The sequence below is a fragment of the Rhizophagus irregularis genome, chromosome 3 (genome assembly GCF_026210795.1).
Source record: "Rhizophagus irregularis chromosome 3, complete sequence".
NCBI lineage: Eukaryota > Fungi > Glomeromycota > Glomeromycetes > Glomerales > Glomeraceae > Rhizophagus > Rhizophagus irregularis.
Genome location: NC_089431.1, coordinates 3,090,721 through 3,111,282, shown reverse-complemented (window position 1 = coordinate 3,111,282; position 20,562 = coordinate 3,090,721). Strand labels below are relative to the sequence as shown.

At 23.4% G+C, this 20,562-nt stretch overlaps 4 protein-coding genes across 4 annotated transcripts; 3 read left to right on the top strand and 1 right to left on the bottom strand.

The window, feature by feature from the left end:
• The first annotated feature begins 12,031 nt into the window (after positions 1-12,031).
• OCT59_020768 (uncharacterized protein) lies at positions 12,032-14,659 on the top strand. The gene is made up of 13 exons (XM_025321487.2): positions 12,032-12,050; positions 12,120-12,358; positions 12,432-12,482; positions 12,574-12,632; positions 12,710-12,837; positions 12,908-12,942; positions 13,034-13,228; positions 13,306-13,370; positions 13,441-13,537; positions 13,604-13,766; positions 13,840-14,108; positions 14,197-14,214; positions 14,288-14,659. Exons 2-13 carry the CDS (start codon positions 12,122-12,124, stop codon positions 14,489-14,491), a joined length of 1,521 nt encoding a protein of 506 aa, XP_025168702.1. The 5' UTR covers positions 12,032-12,050; positions 12,120-12,121; the 3' UTR covers positions 14,492-14,659.
• Positions 14,660-15,047: 388 nt separating this feature from the next.
• OCT59_020767 (uncharacterized protein) lies at positions 15,048-15,934 on the top strand. Its single transcript, XM_025321488.2, has 4 exons — positions 15,048-15,132; positions 15,213-15,313; positions 15,407-15,535; positions 15,669-15,934. The coding sequence occupies exons 1-4, from the start codon at positions 15,072-15,074 to the stop codon at positions 15,768-15,770; spliced, it is 393 nt and encodes a 130-aa protein (XP_025168703.1). The 5' UTR covers positions 15,048-15,071; the 3' UTR covers positions 15,771-15,934.
• A 97-nt stretch (positions 15,935-16,031) lies between these two features.
• On the top strand, positions 16,032-18,057 carry OCT59_020766 (uncharacterized protein; the record flags this gene model as incomplete). The annotated part of the gene is made up of 1 exon (XM_025321489.2): positions 16,032-18,057. One exon carries the CDS (start codon positions 16,032-16,034, stop codon positions 17,979-17,981), a length of 1,950 nt encoding a protein of 649 aa, XP_025168704.2. The 3' UTR covers positions 17,982-18,057.
• Positions 17,875-20,427, bottom strand: OCT59_020765 (uncharacterized protein; the record flags this gene model as incomplete). Its single annotated transcript, XM_066149387.1, has 5 exons — positions 17,875-17,958; positions 18,042-18,138; positions 18,229-18,309; positions 18,577-18,656; positions 18,821-20,427. The coding sequence occupies 3 exons, from the start codon at positions 20,425-20,427 to the stop codon at positions 18,275-18,277; spliced, it is 1,722 nt and encodes a 573-aa protein (XP_065990297.1). The 3' UTR covers positions 17,875-17,958; positions 18,042-18,138; positions 18,229-18,274.
• Between the last annotated feature and the right edge of the window lie 135 nt (positions 20,428-20,562).

Here is a 20,562-nt window from a genome sequence, read left to right as displayed (position 1 = left end):
GGAGACGTATTTTTCCAATTACTGTAATAGATAACGTTCAAAAAGTACATTTTATTCATAATCGTAATCTCGTAAAAGGTGCAACTACCAAATCATTGATACTACAAATAGAATTTGGATAAAAAATAATTTTTATTTTACAGCCATATAATTATATTAATTATATAAATATAATAAAATAATTATTTTAATTTGTATCGTATAAAATTTTAACCAATAAAATCATATGCATGATGTAATAATAAATTAAAATTAACCAATTAAAATCACTTTAATTACATGCATGTGATATCATGCATGTGATATCTAAAAATAGCTAAAATTCGCGTTTATTAATGAGATTTTTTTTGTTTATTTTCAAAAATACGCTTTTCTCTTGTCTTTTATATTAATACTTTACGGTATTTTAGTTCGTCTCTTTTTAAAGTATACTTTAATTATCTTTTTACAATATTAACAATACTTTGGGACACTTTAGTTTATATATTCAACATAGTAAGACACCCACATACGAAAAGCAAGAATAAAAGTAAGAATAAAGAAAAGAAAATGTACCCGCCACTCACATACGAAAGAAAAGAATAAAAGAAAGGAAAAATGTACCCACCTACCCACATACAAAAGAGAAAAAAGCCGTTTTTTAAATAAATAGTGGAGCTGTTAAGCAAGGTATGAAAATAGGATATACGCGTATTTTTCATATTTTTTTTACAATATGTTGTGGTTTGAGTATTTTTTTGTTAGACTGTGGTATAAATGTGAATATATTTTTCAACGGCCATGTATCTATTGCTTGTTAAATATATTTGCAATTTCTTTGTTAGACTGTGGTATTACAATATGAAGTGTGAATATATTTTTCAACGGCCATGTATCTATTGCTTGTTAAATATATTTGCAATTTCTTTTGTAATATTTGCTTTAGCCTGGAAGAAAATGTTGTAAAATAGGGCTGGATATTTATGGCATTTTCCGCCTTCCAATTACTTTGTCCGGGGGTAGCCTGACAATTTGTCGTTGTCCGTCAGTCGTAGCAACCAGCATTTTTTTACAATATTATGATTTTAAGAAACAAAACACTTTCAAAAAAATTTAAAGAAAGAACTAACTTAAAAATATTATCATTTTTATTATTCTTTACAAAATCCCGGAATTACCTGCTCTAACTATTATCCCAAGGTTATGTATTAAATTTTAAATATATTTTACAAAGAGTACATTTTATTAATCATGATTGTTTTTTTTATTTTTTATATATATATATATATATATTTTAAAATTGAAAATGACGTATCCATCCACTCACATACGAGAAGAAAAGAATAAAAAAGAGAAGAAAAGAATAAAAAAAAAGGAAGAAAAGAAACGTACTCCACTCACCCATAATAATCCACTAATAAAAAATTATTATTATTAATGTATAATAAATAATAAACATATATTACAATAAAAATATTTTTGTGATGTTAATTCGGTGTTAATATAATATCATTACGATGTAGTTACGATATTAAATAAATGTAAAACATTTTTTGTAATATTAATTCGATATTAATATGATATTATTATGATGTAGTTACGATATCAAATAAAATTGTAATATTAATTCAATGTTAATACGACATCACTACGATGTGGCTACGATATCAAATAGATGTAAAATATTTTTAATATTTTTGCAATATTAATTCGATGTTAATATGATATCACTACGATATGGCTACGATGTGGTTACGATATCAAATAAAATGTCAAATATTTTGCAATATTAATTCGATGTTAATATGATATCACTACGATGTGGTTACGATATCAAATAAAATGTCAAATATTTTGTAATATTAATTCAATATTAATACGACATCACTACGATGTGGTTACGATATCAAATAGATAAAATATTTTTGAATATTAATTCGATGTTAATATGATATCAATACGATGTGATTACGATATCAAATAAAATGTCAAATATTTTGTAATATTAATTCAATGTTAATACGACATCACTACGATGTGGTTACGATATCAAATAGATGTAAAATATTTTTGCAATATTAATTCGATGTTAATATGATATCACTACGATGTGGTTACGATATCAAATAAAATGTCAAATATTTTGTAATATTAATTCAATGTTAATACGACATGGTTACGATATCAAATAAATGTCAAATATTTTTGTAATATTAATTCAATGTTAATACGACATGGTTACGATATCAAATAAATGTCAAATATTTTTGTAATATTAATTCAATGTTAATACGACATCACTACGATGTGATTACGTGATAATATTTACATCGCATAATGATCGCTGCGATATCGCAGAGATATCGAACTAATCAATGTCGAATAAATATAGTTACGACTAACTTAACGACGTCGAATCTATTTTTTATCAAAATATCGTAATGATATCGTAATGATATCATTGCAATATCTAATCAATATCGATTGTAAACTCCAAGTTTCAGCAAAGAATATCTGACAGTGCCCTTATTTTACTTGATAATTTTTTTTTATTTGTATATTTGTTAAAAATTTAAACTCTTCCTTCATTTGTATATTTACCAAATTCTTCTATATACCATTTTTTATTTTTTTATATATTTATTTACTTGGTAAATTTTTTTTGTTTATATATTTATTAAAAAGATTAAACTTTTACTTAATTTTTAGGGTTGTTTGCTACATTATTTCAAGTAAAGAGTTCAATTGCTATGTATTATTTTAGTAGCTCAATAAGTCTATCAATCACATTATTAATGCCTAATATGCTTATTACTATAAATAGTAAACAAGACTAAATTTGTTAAATCAATTATTTCAAATAAACAAATAAATTATAAATTTGTATAGTTTCAAACAATTTCACTATATTTAATAAACTGGAATAATTGCAAAAAAAATAAATTGCATTAGTATATAAATTATGGTTGAAATTTAAAATAACATAAAAGGAATATAAAAATATTATAAAAAATATGATATCCAACTATAGTTATATAGGTAATATAATTATAAAAGTATATAAATTTCAACTATAACTGTAATAATTATTAAATTATATGAAAGATATAATGAGGAAGTAAGTATTAGATTATTAAGTAGAAGTCAAGAGTAAGTATAAATAAAAGCTTTTATATTATAGTATACTATATTTATATTAAACTTATATATAGAATAAGATTATTTTATAACAAATCTTCTCATTAATGCAAAATCTTTTAAGAAATTCTCTTAAAATTAAAATTGCTAACATATATGACTATCATTATGTAGAAATATGCTAAAGTATTATATTTTTGGTGAAAAATTTTGTACTTATATAATTCCAAATTAACATATGGGCTGATTTGTCTACTTTGCATTAAAAAGAATTATTGATTGATTTTCACAATTTTTGTTACTTAAAATTGTTTTGTAATACCAAAAAATCATCTGATTGATGATCATTTGACTAAATAATAAGTTGAACAAAAATTTACATTTGCGAAGCTTAAATTATTAAATGTAAAAGAGCTGTGAAAAAACCCATTTCACTAATAAAAAACCCATTTCTCATATATATGGAATTTTTAACATATATTATTAAAAAGTAAGTATATTTTAATAAAATATAAAGTAAAATAAAAATTTATATAGCCTTAGTAGCTATAAATGTTTATAAAAGTATAATAAAAATATCATATAAAAGATGGTATCATAATAAATATTTTCAAACAATAAAAATAATTATTTTATGTCAGAATTTGTATTACCATCTTTAAACGCAAATATATCAAGATTCACTGATCCGTTTTCTATAATTTTAGGCTCGTTGGAAAGCCCTTGTTCTGGACTTTATAGGCGAAAAAAGAGCTTGCCGATTGAATCATTAGATCCAGAGATATTTGCGTTTAAAGTTGAGGTATGAACTTTTTTAACATGCTTAAATGCAAATATCTTGGGATCTACTGATCCATTTTTTATAAATTTAGGCTCATTGGAAAGCCTTTGATCTGGTCTATATGAACGAAAAAAGAGCTTGCCAATTGGATCACTAGATCTGGAGATATTTACGTTTTAAGTTGAGATACAAATTTTTAACATATATAGTAAGTGCTAAGAATTATATTAATTTAAAAGAAATATTTACCTAAAGCTCCGAATGGGTCGGTTTGGTCTGGATTATAGACGGTTCGGATTAGAGCCGAAATCCGTAAGAACCGAACCGAAAAACCGGCGGTTCAGTTCAGTTTAATCTGATTTTTATAAAAATGCGAAAAATCGAATAGCCGTCCATGTAGTGATCGTACAAAGTCGAGCCATATATCATTGGATTCGTCTCGACGAGACGCGTCGAATGGTGGTAAGATCATGTCTCTAGCATCGATAGATCACACGTTAACCCGCTCTAAATGATTTATCAATAATTGGAATTATCAAGCTATCTATCGATTCTAGAGACATGATCTTAGCGTCATTCGACGCGTCTCAGTGAGACGAATCCAATGAATATAAATTCGTCCGTGTACGACCACTGGATGGCGAATAATGTCAAGTTTCGCATTTTTTTAAAATTTTTGAGCGTTAAAAATTAAAAATTCTGATACATGAATTTATTCACCGTCCAATGGTCATACAAATATGAATTAGGACTCATTGGATTCGTCTCGATGAGATGAGTCGAATGGTGGTGTGATCATGTCTCTAGCATCAATAGATCGTAAGTTAATTCATGCTAAGTAATTTATAAAAAATTGGTATTATTAAGCTATCTATCGATGCTAGAGACGTATTCTTACCACCATTCGACTCGTCTCATTGAGACGAATCCAATAAGTCCTAATTCATATTTGTACGACCATTGGACGGCGAATAAATTCATGTATTGGAATTTTTAATTTTTAACGCTCGAAAATTTTAAAAAAATGCGAAACTTGACATTATTCGCCATCCAGTGGTCGTACACGGACGAATTTATATTCATTGGATTCGTCTCACTGAGACGCGTCGAATGACGCTAAGATCATGTCTCTAGCATTGATAGATAGCTTGATAATTCCAATTATTGATAAATCATTTAGCGTGGGTTAACGTGTGATCTATCGATGCTAGAGACATGATCTTACCACCATTCGACGCGTCTCGTCGAGACGAATCCAATGATATATGGCTCAACTTTGTACGATCACTAGATGGATGGCTATTCGATTTTTCGCATTTTTATAAAAATCAGATTAAACTGAACCGAATTGCCGGTTTTTCGGTTCTAATACCCGAACCGAACCGAACCGAATTTTAAGCCAGTTTCGGATCGGTTCCCCGGTTTAGCCCGAACCGTTAGGAGCTTTATATTTACCAAATTATGGTATAATAACATTAAATAAAAATTTTTTAATACTCATTTCCAATTTACTGTATATTATATAGTATTTTATATAATAAAAATGTAATAAAATTAATATTTTAATTAAAGGTAGACAAATCAGCCCATATGAATGATATAGTATTATATATCTTTTTATTATAAAAATAAAAGATAAAATAACTGAATTAAATAAGAATAAAATAAAACAATATATAGTATATATAATAAATTTAAGAGATTAAATACTTCATTTTTTGAAACATTTAAAAAAGTGAAAAATATATTATTAGTAGAATATTTAAAAAGACAATAAAAAATCTATATAAAAAATACAATATAAATAAAAAAAAATACTATGATCTATTAGTATTATGATAATATTAGGCAGGAGAGTATTAAGTATTGTCAGGTTATTATTATGTTAATTTAATTTCTTAAATTATATGTTTTAAAAATCAGCCTGAATTATATCATAATACTAATTAAATTTAAATGTAAATTTACATCAAATTATTATACCAATATTTTTTTTATGTGATAATACAATTAACTTTTTAGCAATAAAAAAGGATATAAAGAAAGGTTAATAGTGTTTAACAATCTGAAACTTTAATGGCTACAGATAATTACCAATAAGCGGATATTTATTTAATAAATGAATAAATATAAGCATTTATTAGCACAAACTATAATTGAAAATATTTATTAATGTATAATATATAATAAAAACAGATATATTTGTCATAGATGTATTTAGGTTATCTAATTACATAATTATAAATAATAAATATGAAAAGGTAAAGAAAAGCAATTTCAAAGGTAAGAAATATACTAGTAAAAAAAATAAAAAAAGTATAAAAATTGGCATACTTAAATTATTTAATTAGATTATTTAATTACATTTAGGTTATTACTTTAGATTATTTAATTATATTTAAATTATTTAGTTATATTTAGTTTATTTAGTTATATCTAATTTATTTAATTATATTTAGGTTATTTAATTATACAATCAGACCTTTATATAGTTACCTAATCAGTTCTGCAAAAATTAGTGACTAAAGGTTTTACTATGATGTGATTATATAAAGGTTTTTTTATATACTAATTATATATATTGGTACTTCCCAAAGGTGTAATTATTAGAGATACAAACTTAACTCTTCCTTAGGGTTACATCCTAATTACGTCTATGACGTAACTTAACTTAAGTTACGTCATATAATATTACGTCTATACATTTTATTATAAAATAATTAGTAATTAAATCACTTTGATGCAAACTTATGCTTTTCTTAAAGTTACGTCCTAGTTACGTCTATGATGTGACTTAATTAAGAATTACATTACGTCATTAAGTTTGCACCCTTAGTAATTATATAGAGGAATTTTATATGATATGACTATATGGAGTGTGATTATATAAAGGTTTAACTGTATTTAGGTTATTTTATTATAATTTAAACTATTTATAATTAAATAATATAATTATATTATTTAGTTATAAATGGCTATTGATAATCATTTTATAATATGGTCCGGTGCAAAAAGATTTGTACATCAAAATAAATGTCAATAAAAAATTTTTTAATAAATTAAATTTCATTTTTTTTAATATAAATCTTATTAGTATATATTCAGAAATATTATAATATCATTATTACACCAAATTGTGCATCACCATTGGATTCACTATAATTATTAGATTCTTTATTAATTAATTGGACATTTTCGTTAGCCTCAAAATATACTAAAATATGCCTTGGTATTTTAAGCACTTTTTTCTAAAATTCATTATAATCTTTAAGTTGACTTCATTTTTTAATGCATTTAAAAGTGTATTTCAAACAGGAAATAATTTAGGATCTTACAATTTCACCTTTTACAACTGCTTAAACACTTTCAATTGGCTGTAGTTCATAATAATAGGTGACATATAAAAACTTCATGATCATATTGTTTTGCTATTTTAATGCAAGAAAATAGTACCATTTTCTTGTGCATTTAAACCAGTTCCAATAGTTCTAGTTTTTGTAATTCATTTGAAAAACAATATTGACTTCCAGTTTTTCATGCTTGAAGTTGGATTAGGCCATCCAAAGTGTTTTATGTGGTGTAAATGTGCAATCACTGTACTTATTCCAGTCTAATGCAATGCTCCCAACTGTACCCTTGGTACAATTAGTGTTTCAGCAACTTACTTGCGTAATTTAAGCTTCAGATGACTTTCTTTTGTAAAATTAGCCTTTGGAAGATAATTATGCATACTTTATTATCATTAGTTTTTCGTTGTCTGTTAGTGGTATGCCACTTCATTTTAAGGAAGAAGGAAGTATCATACAATAAAAAAAATTTTTATCAGCAAATTCGGGCAATTATTTACTAATAAATATGTAAATCTCAGCCCGTTATGTTTAGTTTTACAAAATTTTTCTTTGGCGTAAATCTTGTCCTTTTTTAGTGATGTACAAATCTTTTTGCACCGGACCATAATTGGTATTTATTTTTTATAATGATTGGTAATCATTTTATAATGATTAGTAATTATTTTTATAATGATTAGTAATTGTTTTATTTGTTTTATAATAGTTAGTAATTATTTTGTAATGATTAGTAATTATTTAAAAATTTATTTTTATATTAAGAGAATTACATATATTATATAATATTCAGTTTAATATAAATTTACTTTACTTTCTCTTATCAAATTTAATAATCAATCAAATTATAATATTTATAAATAAATTATATAATTTTATTATAACATATAATATAATTTATAAAAAATTTATATATGCAAATTTGTATTAATTATTATTTAATATTTGATTTTTATTTCTTAATAAATAATGCTATATATAAAATTAAAATTATTAATTTCAAATATATATATATTATTCAGAATTCTGAATATCTTTTAAAATCATAAATCATATTTTTAGTAAATTAGCCTATTTTTTGAAACTTAAAAAATTATTTTTTGCAAATATTTTAGCATTTAATAGTCAAATTTTTTTTTGTAATTTTTATTGAATTAAAAAAAATATTCATTAAAATTGTATTACTAAATATCAAAATATTTGTAAAAAATGTTTTTTTGAATTTTAGTAAAAAAAGATGATTTTGATTAAAAATCCATTATAACTTACAATATATATTAAATATTTGGGATTCTTGTCATCTAAATTGAAAATTGCCAATTTCAAATTTTAATAAATTACAAATTTTTATATAGTACTAAATTCCAAATTTCAAATTTTAATTAATTTAAATTCCAAATTCTAAATCCCAATTCCAAATTTCAAATTTTATTAAATTTAACAATATATATATATTTAAATAATTGTAAAATAATATTACTAATATTAAAATTAGTCAATTATCCCTTAAACTATTTTGCAACCAAATTTGCCTGCAATTTTATTTTTTAATTAAAGACACTTTTAAATACCTTAAAATATTTTATTATGTAAACCAATATTTTTGTAATAAATTCTATAGTATTTTCTAAGTAAAAATCAAAAAGAAGTTCAATTTGATTAATGATTTTTTAAAAGTAAATGATCAACAAATTATAACAAATAGTAGTTAAATTTTTAAATTGAAATATTTTTTTATCCATTAACCTTAGAAATATAAAATTACCACTATTTAATGTGCCTTAATGAGAAGAATCTGATAGAAATAAAATTATCTTTCTACAAATATTATATGACAAGATAACTTATAAAATCTAAACTAAAAATTTATAAATTAATATAACTTTTTATTTATCAATTTTAGAGTTATGATTTTATTACCATTAAATGCGCCTTAATAAGAGGAATCTAATAAATATAATTTCATCTTTCTATGATTACTAGATCTTAAGATATTTTAAAAATTCAAAAATTTTTAAAATTAATTTTAGTTTCTACAGTTTAAGGGATATGATATTTAGTTAAATTACATTTTTATTGTTTAAATATTACTAGAATATATTTGATAATATAATATTAAATTATAAAAATTTAAATATTTTAAATTCTTTTTAATAAATCAAATTTAGTAGATTTTTATTTTAAATTGCCAGGAATGATCATCACTATTGGCTAAAATTATCAATTTTTACCAGCACTATATTTTTTTAATACTGGCCAATTATCATAATTTCAAGTTATTAGTGATCATTACCTTTGATAATAATTAGAAAAATTCAATTTAATAATATAAAAAATATTGAAATCTAAATAAAAAAAATATCTAAAATTTAAAGTAAAATACAATATTGATACCATTGATATAATTTTATTATTATTTGATCTATTTTAATTAAAACTTTTAAATGAATTATAAATTATTAAATTCTAATTATTGAATATTAAAATATTTTCAAAATACTTTTTATTATTTTTTTAATAATTATAGATGATCATTTAACATCTAATTTAACTATTTTAATATTTGAAAAATCAAGATTAAAGGTTAAAATTAACTTAATTTTAGTTTTATAAAATTTTATAAAATGTAATTATTTTCAAAGTATATAAATGATGTAAATTGTAAAATAAAAGTATATTGCAAAAAAATTAATTTAGTTGCTAAATTTTAGTAAAGATTAGTTAATATCTATCTGTTATATTATGTAAAAACCAATTATCATTCATATGTAATAACAATAAGTAATATTTTTAAAATATAATTTTATAATATTATTCTGATTTAAATATCATTTGATTAATTATAGTTAATATAAACCCAATTACCAAATTAGACTAAAATTACAATATTTGATTCTTTATTACTTATATTACATTTCCTATTTACATATAAATAATATTTACAAAAAAACTTATTTCAGTTATGATGTTATTTATTTGCTTTAAACTAAACTTAAAATATAAATAATAACATATAAATAAGGTTAAATTTAAATATATAAATACTTCTATAATGATTGTTTTTTTATCTATCAATCATATTCAAAGATAAAAAAAAATTCTCACCTTTACTCACTATAAAAAGAATCGCCAATGTCAAAAAAAAAAAGTGATTGACACTATTTTAAAAATGAATATAATAATGATAATCTTTATTGAATCTATATAGGAAATGGTTGTATGAGAAAAATGATTTTTTCTGATTAAAAATCAACTAAACCAAACTTGGGAATGTAACACGGAAAATTTTCGTATATTATATCACCGTTGTTCTTTAAAAGGATTTTTTTTTTGTTCTCATGATCCATTTGTCTACAACTTTCGCATGATTTTTTCCCCAAATTCCATGATTTCTATTACTTTTTTTTGACTCATTATACTATTGTATATTTGACGTTAAGTAATATAAGGGGTGTTTTCCTGGATCGACATGTGTTAATTATATATATTATGGGGTAATATTTACAAAACAAACGACAAATGATATAACAAAAAAGAAAATCCGATGTCCCCGGTTAAACCCAAAAAAGATTAATAGTAATCTAGATGTTGGTGAGAGAAAAAAAAAGGCTGGTCAAAAGAGAATATCAGGGACGAAAATTAAAAATTAAAAAAAGATCAACCAAGTTGCAATTTACATTAAAATAAAAAATTATAATATAATAACCATTTAAACATTTAGTTGAAATTACGTATGAAACACAAACACACATACAAAATACGGTATCATATCGGTATCTTTTTCAGTTATCGATCATAGATAATCAGATCATCGGTGAAATGACTCATGACAAACGATGAATTTTCAAGATAAGCATCACAAATAAACTTTAAAAGTTGACAATTACAGGTTTATCAACTATTTTTTATGGAATTTAACAGAAAAATGATTTTCTAAATTTATTAATATTTAATGATATTTACGATTATATGATTATAAACAATTACTCAAGAAATTACCGGAATTATCGGTTGAATTTTTTTTCGCTCGCTTTTTTTCATTACTCCATAAAAATATGATTGTGGATGAGATAGGAATAGTTTATGTAATACTGTACCAATGACTTTCCTTATTTCTTTATAAGATAGGAAATTCGTGATTTTCCTTATTTTTTGTATACTTACCAAAATAAGAATTTAGTACAATATACTTTTGAACAATCGGTATTTGAATTCAAACAACGGTATCTGATAACAAATTTGTTTGCCGATAAAATGTCATATTTAATAAAGAGGTAAGTCAAACAAATCAAGTATTACGATTAGAAAGTCATCTTAATGAAAAATTTTTATAAAATAATCATTATAAAAGGAGAAAAAATTCCAACTTCCAAGAGAACATTTTTTTTGTTATCGGACTTATCTGTATAAACAAACTGTTAGGATTCCTGATAAAGAAAGATACCATATTATTTAGCATTTACATAAAAGTAAATTGCTGATTGTCCATTGTCTTTTTAGTGATCTCGTACCTATGAGAGAGAGTATAGTGACTCATTCCTTATATAGCAGTTTTGGTGATTGTTGATTTGAGTTGATTTTGATTCCCACGGTTCTGATGATATTTTTGTTATCATAGATTCCACTTGAAGAGTGAATATAAAATAACCCGCTTAGTTACAATCTTTTCGATGGTTTATCTGAATTTCTTCTTTTTCTCTCATCCTCTATAATATTTTGTATTGACCCCCCTTTTTTTTTATTTATTTTTATTTTTATTTTATTTTATTTTATTTTATTTTTTTTTGTTGATATACTGTGTTAAAAAGGTACTTAATTTTATTTTTCTTTTCAAATAATGACGCGTATTTATAACCTAATATTTTATTATTTATCAGAAATGCCAAAATTTTCGAAAACACCGAAGGCACTTTCGAGAAATGCCACGAGGAAGCCGAAACGTCCGACCACGCTTGTTCTTGAGAACCGCGACCCGGGAATTATAAGTTATCCACAAAATACTTGGGCAATACTTAAACCAGTGAACAACTTGGATAGTTTACATTTACCTTATATCTTTCTTACCGAAACTTTTAACTGTCTCGGCAAATTCCCTGATAGTGCTCCAACTCACCATGTAACATAAATTTATTTTATTTATTATAAAATCATTCATGTTATTATGTTTCTAAATGATTTTTTACTTTTAGCAACTACCAATTGACCCACACATAAACGATAGTCATTGCCTTATAAGAATTGTAAGTAATATAAAAATTTAACAATAAAATTTTATAAATGACGAAATAATGATTTATTTATGTTTTAGTTTATTTTTCTTTTCGATTTTAGGAAAATTTTACTGATTCTACTGACGTAACATCAACAAAGATTATTCTTGAAGATATTAGGTATAATATTTTATATAGCGTTTTTTGGTTTCCTGATCGGTATCATTATAAACATTTCTTCCATATCGGTATATTAGCAACTCGGGTACGATGGTAGATGGAGTCTTAATAAAACGTGACGATAAACATTCTTCTACTGCAGTGATTAGAAACCGTTCTGAGATATCATTTCCCGGGTCAAGAGTAGCAAGTGGTCTTTACACTTGTAAGTATTATACTTATTCCTAACTTTCATAATTTATTACTTATAATATTTTTAATTTTTTTTTGTATAGATGAACTTGACGTTGTTAATCTCAGGACTAATGGAGTAAGTTATTATTTATTCAAATAAAATACATTACAATCTTTTATAATACTTAAGTTTATTTTTATATATATATAAAAATAAATATATTAAGAAATTTGATAAAGTATATAGGCTTGGTCGTTTACTTGGAAGAGGTCATTTTTCCTCTGTTCACATTGCGAAACGTTTATGTGACGGAAGCAATTATGCGGTTAAAGTATTAGAAAAACCCAAATTTAGTAAAGAAGTTCAAACACAGATTAAGATGATTCAATCTGAAATTCAAATATTAAATGGTTTAGCACATGTAAGTAATAATTATATATATTGATCATTGATAAATGAAGGGTCATTAAATATAAATTTATATAATTTTTTTTTTAGGAGAACTTGATAAAGATCTTTGAATATTTTGATGAACCCGAAAAGATCTATCTTGTTATTGAATAGTAAGTGGTAATATTTTAAGTACTATTTATATTAATCTCAATAATCAAACGTAACATTTAAAATTAATAGTGTAGAGGATGGAGAATTCTTCGATCTATTCAAAAGTCGATTATTGTCTGAAGAAGAAATTCGTATGGTTTTTGTGCAATTATTAAGTGCGATCAAGGTAATGTTTGAGTGTAGGGTAAATTAAAGTATGAACGTTATATTAATCTTATAATCCTTTTTTTAGTATCTTCACGATCGAAAAATCGTTCATCGGGATTTAAAACCTGAAAATATTTTAATGCCAAGCAAAAAAGGGTTAAGAATTAAAGTGTCTGATTTTGGCCTATCAAAATTGCTTAATATAGACTACTCTACTATGCAAACCAGATGTGGAACCATCTTATATGGTAAATAATTTTTTTTTTTTCAATTCATACAATAATATGTTTTTATGAATATACTTAACTTTCCTTAAAATAGTTGCTCCCGAAGTTCTCGAATCGAGCAATAAACGATCGTATAACAAAGCTGTTGATATGTGGAGTACTGGTGTGATCTTATATGCTTGTTTAAGTGGAAGTTATCCTTTCACTGGTGATAGACAAGGTGAAATAGCCGCAAAGATCCGAGTTGGAAGAATTTCTATGGATTCTCCGAGATGGGATAGAGTCAGTGAGACAGCCAAAGACCTTGTTCGTTCTTTGTTAAATAAAGATAGTTACGAAAGACTACCTGTCGAAGAAGCATTAGTTAAGAATCGCTTTAATTTTTTTATTATATTTTTATATTTAAAATACATATTTATTTATTTAATTTTATCGCTTTCTTTTTAAATAGAATCATCCTTTCATTAAGGTAAGCAACTTTGATATACAAAACTCTCATACACAGTAACTAATAAATTTTTTTTTTACTAATTGATAAATAGTATGGAGGATATGTTCCTTTTCCACTCAGTTATAGTAAAACCCAGAAATCAAAACAATCGGATGAAATCTCGACCGATAATGATGTTTACTTCACTTGTATGAGTCAATTTTCAACAAGCGGATATATTACTGCATCGGAAACTATTCGCTCGTCTAGAAGTTCCGAAAATGAAATATCTTCACCAAGTGAAAGAAGTCTATAGAAAAAAAAAAAATTTTTTTTTCCTTTTAATTGTTAATTACAAATTTCTATTTCTACACCTGTCTATATTATTTTATTTTTCTCTGAATATTTGTGTGTGTGTGTTATTTTGATTAGATTTTAATTAGTTATAAATAAAATAAATAAATAAAAATGAATTTCGAATAAAGTTGGGCAGTTACAAGTTTTTTAACATAAAAGTATTAATTATTGGCGTTTTTATAACGCCATTTTTTTTTTGGACAAAATTATATATCAAAGCTGCTTATTCAATAATTATGTAAAAAGTAATCGGACCAAATTTACTTAGATGCAAATTGAATTTAGATAGATAATAAATATTAAAAAAGATTCATATCGAGGTTTAATTTTTCCGTAACAAGAAGGTTATTGAATCAATAAAATAAACAAACATGATAATGTAAAATGATTATTTACGAAGCCGAATTTAGCGTTACCCATTTCATTCACTCAATGAGAGATGGTAACAAACATAATAAGAAATTCATTATAAAAAAAAAATCATAAAAAAAGAAAGGAACGAAAAAAAATTTCAAGAAATTTAATCTCGCACTATTAAAATGAGCACAAATATTAATTACGTTTCTACTAATAAAGCTCCTAGCCCCGCTGGACCTTATTGTAATTTAACTATTTTAATAATAATTTACTTTAGTTATTTTATCAAATGATATAACTAACTAACTATGAGTTTGGTCTAGCTCAAGCTGTCGTAACAAATGGATTTGTTTATGTATCTGGACAAATTCCCCTTGATCCAGAAACACGCAAAATTGTTAGCGAAGATATTAGGGAACAAACGGTAAATTTTCAGATTTACGTGGTAATTTTTTTTTTATATGTTTTTGATAGTTTTTAAATATATATATATATATATATATACTTTCTCTCCTAGATTCAAACTTTGAAAAATTTAGGAAAAGTATTAGAAGCGGCAGGATGTTCGTATCAAAATTTAATTAAAACAACGGTTTATATCAAAGATATGAATGACTTTGATGTGATGAATAAAGCATATGGAGAGGTTCGTATTAAAATATTATATCAGATGTGGTCATTGGATAAACGATTGAAAAATCTGTTGGATACACCATTGACTTTAAAAAATTGAAGTTATCTTTCTTTTATAACGTAAAATGAATTTTTTTTTTTACTAGGTTATTGGAGAAGCGCGTCCAGCTAGAGCATGCGTTGAAGTGGCTAGGTTACCATTAGACGTTAAAATTGAAGTTGATGCTATTGCTTCATTGAATTCTTAAAATTTCATTTTAATTTATTGTATTATTAAATTATTATTGTATTTTTTTTTTTATTGTATCGAATGTATCGTTCTAAATATTGTAAGATTGTAAATCATTGTTTATGTTTATTATTTAAATAAAAATATGAGACTATAACAAAAAAGGAATAGATCTTCCTAACTCGTTATTTATGAAGATCGATCGTGTTTTTTTTCATTTTTTTTTTCATTTTTTCAATCACTATTTTCTTCAATTTTCTTCAATCATTATTTTCTTCAAATGAATTCATTCTCTTATATTTTAGTTAAAGGTTTTGTTAAAACTTTTTCACAAAAGTTTTACAATACAAAAGGATCATTATACATTATAAAGAAGAAAAATTCATTAATAACGAGATCAATAATAACAAATATTAATATAATAAATAGAAAAGAATCATTACATCAACAAATGAAACAAAGAAAACGATTACGACAAGAAGGATTAAAAATTATATTAATAAAATTAAAAGATGGAATTGAGAAAGCAATAATTGAAGAAGAAAAAAATAAAATCTTATCATTATATGTTACAAGTAAACAATTTTATCGAGATTATGATGTTGATTTAATACCAGGTGGTAGTAGAAATATTTTAAGTTCTTTAATAAAAGATGAAAAAGTGGAAACAGCAATGAAATTAATAAAATTTATTGATCAAAAAGATAAAATAATAATAGATTTAGTTCACGTTTTTATTGAATTATTTGAAGATTATGAAAAAGATTATAAAAAATTTTATAATAATTATAAAATTTCTTTATTATTATGGAATAATATAAATTTATATCGTATTAATAATATAATATTAAATGATGATTTATTAAAAGATTTGATAACAAATTTTTATTCAAAAATAAGATCTGAAAAAAAAAATTCTTTAATTAAACCATTTTTAAAAGGAATGATATCATCTGGAATTAAAAATGAAAATATTTGTTTAAATCTTTTTAATGATTTATTAATTAAACAAACTATTGAAGAATATAATGATTATAATGAAAATATTATAATAGGAATTTATAAAATTTTTAAAGATGGTGGAATAAAATTTAATGATGATATTTTTAAAAATTTATTAATATTACAACAAAGGAGGAATAATATTAATAATTTGACATTTTTTTATAGAGATATGATATCAGTTTATGCTGAAAAAGAATTAGATCAAAATGGTTTTAAGAATTTACAATTAATAGAAGATTCTTTTAAAGAAGGAAAAGTTAAAATTGCAATAAAATATTATCATGAAATACCAACAAAAAATATAAAATCAAATCCTATAATCCTTTTTGAATTATTTAAAGGATTATTTGAATCAAAAATAGAAAATTCTATAATTTCTTCAATTTTTAATATGATAAAAAAATCAGATATTAAAATTAATTCAGATATTGGATATTTTTTAATGGTGGGATTTCTTTGGAATGATGGATTGAAATATGCGGAAAGAATTTTACAAGAAATGATGGAATTAAAAATAATTCCACCCGCTCATGCTTTTATTTTATTAATGCGATCATATTGGAAAAATGAAATGATAAATAAATCAGAAAAATTATTGGAATTAATTAAATTTATAAATATTCGAGAATATTCATATTATCTTAGACTTTTATTAATTTATTATAATAAAAAGAAAGATAAAGATGGTATATATAAATGGATAAATGAATTGATGAAATTTACTGATGAAGATTTTAAAATAAGGAATTTTCCTGTATTAATGCTCTCATATGGAATATTGGGTAAATTATCTAATACTTTAGAATTATGGGAAGAATTAAATGAAAAATATTCTGGTGAAGTTTTATCATCTGCTATTTCAGTTTTATTGGATCAAATTGGAATTTATGGTGACATTACAACTTTAAAAAAACATTGGAAATTATTTATAAATGATTCAAATGATAAGTATATATTAAATTTAAATCATTTTAATTCTTATATAGAAGCTTTATGTCGTTTTAAAGCTTTTGATGAAGCTATCAAAGTATTTAAAGTTGATATTATATCAAATGGATTTGAACCAACATTAAAAACTGTAATTACTTTATTACACCCTCTTATAACTAATAGACATAATGAAAAAGATAATATTCTATATTATATTAAAATGCAATGGCCTAATTTACATGATGAATTCATTAAATTTATTATGGATTATCCTGATAGATTTAAATTTAGATAATTTTGTTAATAAAAATGTATTATATACTTGAATTCACAAACAAATATAAAATAAATAAACCTCATCTATGTCATCTATATCACTATTGCATTATCTTTAAATCTTTATATCTATTAGTTCTTTATACTTAAATATCTCTCTAATTTTGATATATCCTCTGTCAAATGTTGGTGTATTTTGATAAAAATATTTGGAATACAACGAATTAAAATTTTTTTGTGTAGAAATTGACAGAGGTTAAACTTACGCGTCAGTGAGATCATTTAAGGAAGCCTTTCTAAGTGTAATCCCTGCTATACGCCAAAATTATAACATGCGGAATAGCATTCTATAAATAAAAAATTTAATAAAATAATTATTTCATGATATCATTTCATTTTCAAATTTCTAAATCTTTAAATTTGTATGTAACTATTGCCAAAACCTTATCAAAATGATTTAAATGATTTGATAAATCGTGTTAAAGCTAAAGTTTGAAATTTTATTATCGCACAAGAAATTCCTTCAACGAAATCTCGAAAAATTTTTAAGGAAAGATCGTTGTACACACAATTGTGCTTATATTACGATTGATAGAAACTAATCTTACACTAACCTTTTGTCACTTCACTTGAAGGATATTTTTCGAGAAAGACATTTTTTGGGAGATACATGACCCAGTGATCATTTTTTTGACTACACGAAATGTTTGGGTAATTTTTTTTTTTTAAACACTATAACTCTTTATTATGTACTCTGATTGGTCAAAAATAATTAATCACATGATAAAAACTAATAATAATAAAATTTCGTATAACTATTTTACAATATTTTTTTCTGAAATATATTCACATATGAACCTTATTAAATCAAGCACATTATTTGCAAAATCTCTTAAATCCTCATCTGAAATAAATTTAGAACAAGCACAAAAAGAAATATACATTTTATCATTCAAAGTTAAGGTGGTTACTTCAATATTACTACCCCTGGATGATTTTGCAGTAGAAGATAAAAAAACATTATTCCAATCAGTAATAATGTTGTTATCCGTAGAATCATTATCAAAAATATTTTGATTACAAATCCCAAGATTAGACAACACGTAACCTAAAGGGATTATTGAATTATTTTTGATTTCCTCTCCTTCATTAATAATTATATTATTATTATTATTATTATTATTATTCTTAATAGGTTCATTAATTAAAAATTTTAAATTATGAAAAATAAAACCGGATTTCATCGAATTTTGTATAGAATCATTAGTGATTATAATTCTATTAATTAAATATTTCATATAAAATTTTTTATCGAAATTTTCATCTTTTAATAAATGTTCAACTTTTGGATGTCTTATTAATATAGAAGAATTAAATGCTCCATTGATTTTTTTAGAAATATTTAAAAATTGTCTTAAATCAACAGCTAATCCTCCTAATACTGTATTATAACCATTCTTTGTTGAAATTATTTCTGATATACAAGTTGATAATAATGAAGTGATAGAAAATTTATGATTTTTACAAAATTTAATTAAATTTGAAGTTTCTTGTTTTGTTAATGTATGAAAATATGTAATCGTTTTAATTTCTGTTTGATTACTTTGATAAAATTTCTCCGATTTCTCAGATTGTAATTGAGATTGAATTTGTGATGATGATGACGTTGAAAATGGAAGGTTATGTGGTTTCATATAAATTAACCAACCAATTAAAATTAATATTTCCTTAAAAAATATTAAATTTGAATAAAAAGTTTGATATTTTGGTAAAATTAAATTATTTATTTGACCTTCTTTTAATTCTTGTTCAATAATTAAATCGGAGGTCATATTAATTTGAGAATTTGAAAGAATTCTTTTAAATTCTTTAATAAAATCATGTGTAATGGTAAATATATTTTTACCATCGAATGCCGTATGAAGGAAACAAAATACAAAACCAACTTCTTTTGTAGTATCAATAATTTGTGAATTTGAAGGATTTGTAAAATTTTCACTTGTAACTAAAGTGAATCTACACAAATTATTTTCTACTATAAAATCATTTGTCATTTCTTGTGAACATAAATTTTCTAATGTATTTAAAATAGTATCATTTGAAGAGGATATTTTTATCCAATTAAAAGGTATTTCATTTTGTAATATATCAGATTTTACGATCGAAGAAATTTGTTTAGGAGGAAAATTTTGAGGAATAGGAGAAGAAGAAGAAGAATCAGAAGGAATTATAAATGATTTTTCACAGAAACACCATTTATCATTCTTCATTGAAATATATGATCTCGTCATTGGATAATATTGTTGAATTCTATTTAAACTAAATTTAATTGATTGAATTATTTGAGAATATTTAAAAGGATGAGAGAGTGTTAAAAGTGATGAAAGTGTTACATTATTAGAATTTCCTTCGTAAATATAAGATAATTCTTTTTTATTTAAATAACGAAATTGTGGAGAATCCATCTTTGAAAAATAAGGATAAGGTAATTTTAAATATAAATTTTCTTGCTAAAGAAATAGCATATAACTTGTACCAAAAAGATTCAATATTTGAAAATAATAACGAAAAAGAAAAGAATACAATTTTTTAAATAAAAT

Excerpts from the sequence above, each read along its gene's own strand:
- OCT59_020768 (XM_025321487.2), top strand. The coding sequence starts at position 12,122 with ATGCCAAAATTTTCGAAAACACCGAAGGCACTTTCGAGAAATGCCACG. Across the intron at positions 12,483-12,573 it reads GTCATTGCCTTATAAGAATT|GAAAATTTTACTGATTCTAC; the intron begins GTAAGTAATATA and ends TTTCGATTTTAG. Across the intron at positions 13,229-13,305 it reads TATTAAATGGTTTAGCACAT|GAGAACTTGATAAAGATCTT; the intron begins GTAAGTAATAAT and ends TTTTTTTTTTAG.
- OCT59_020767 (XM_025321488.2), top strand. The coding sequence starts at position 15,072 with ATGAGCACAAATATTAATTACGTTTCTACTAATAAAGCTCCTAGCCCC. Across the intron at positions 15,133-15,212 it reads TAGCCCCGCTGGACCTTATT|CTCAAGCTGTCGTAACAAAT; the intron begins GTAATTTAACTA and ends AGTTTGGTCTAG. Across the intron at positions 15,314-15,406 it reads AAGATATTAGGGAACAAACG|ATTCAAACTTTGAAAAATTT; the intron begins GTAAATTTTCAG and ends TTTCTCTCCTAG.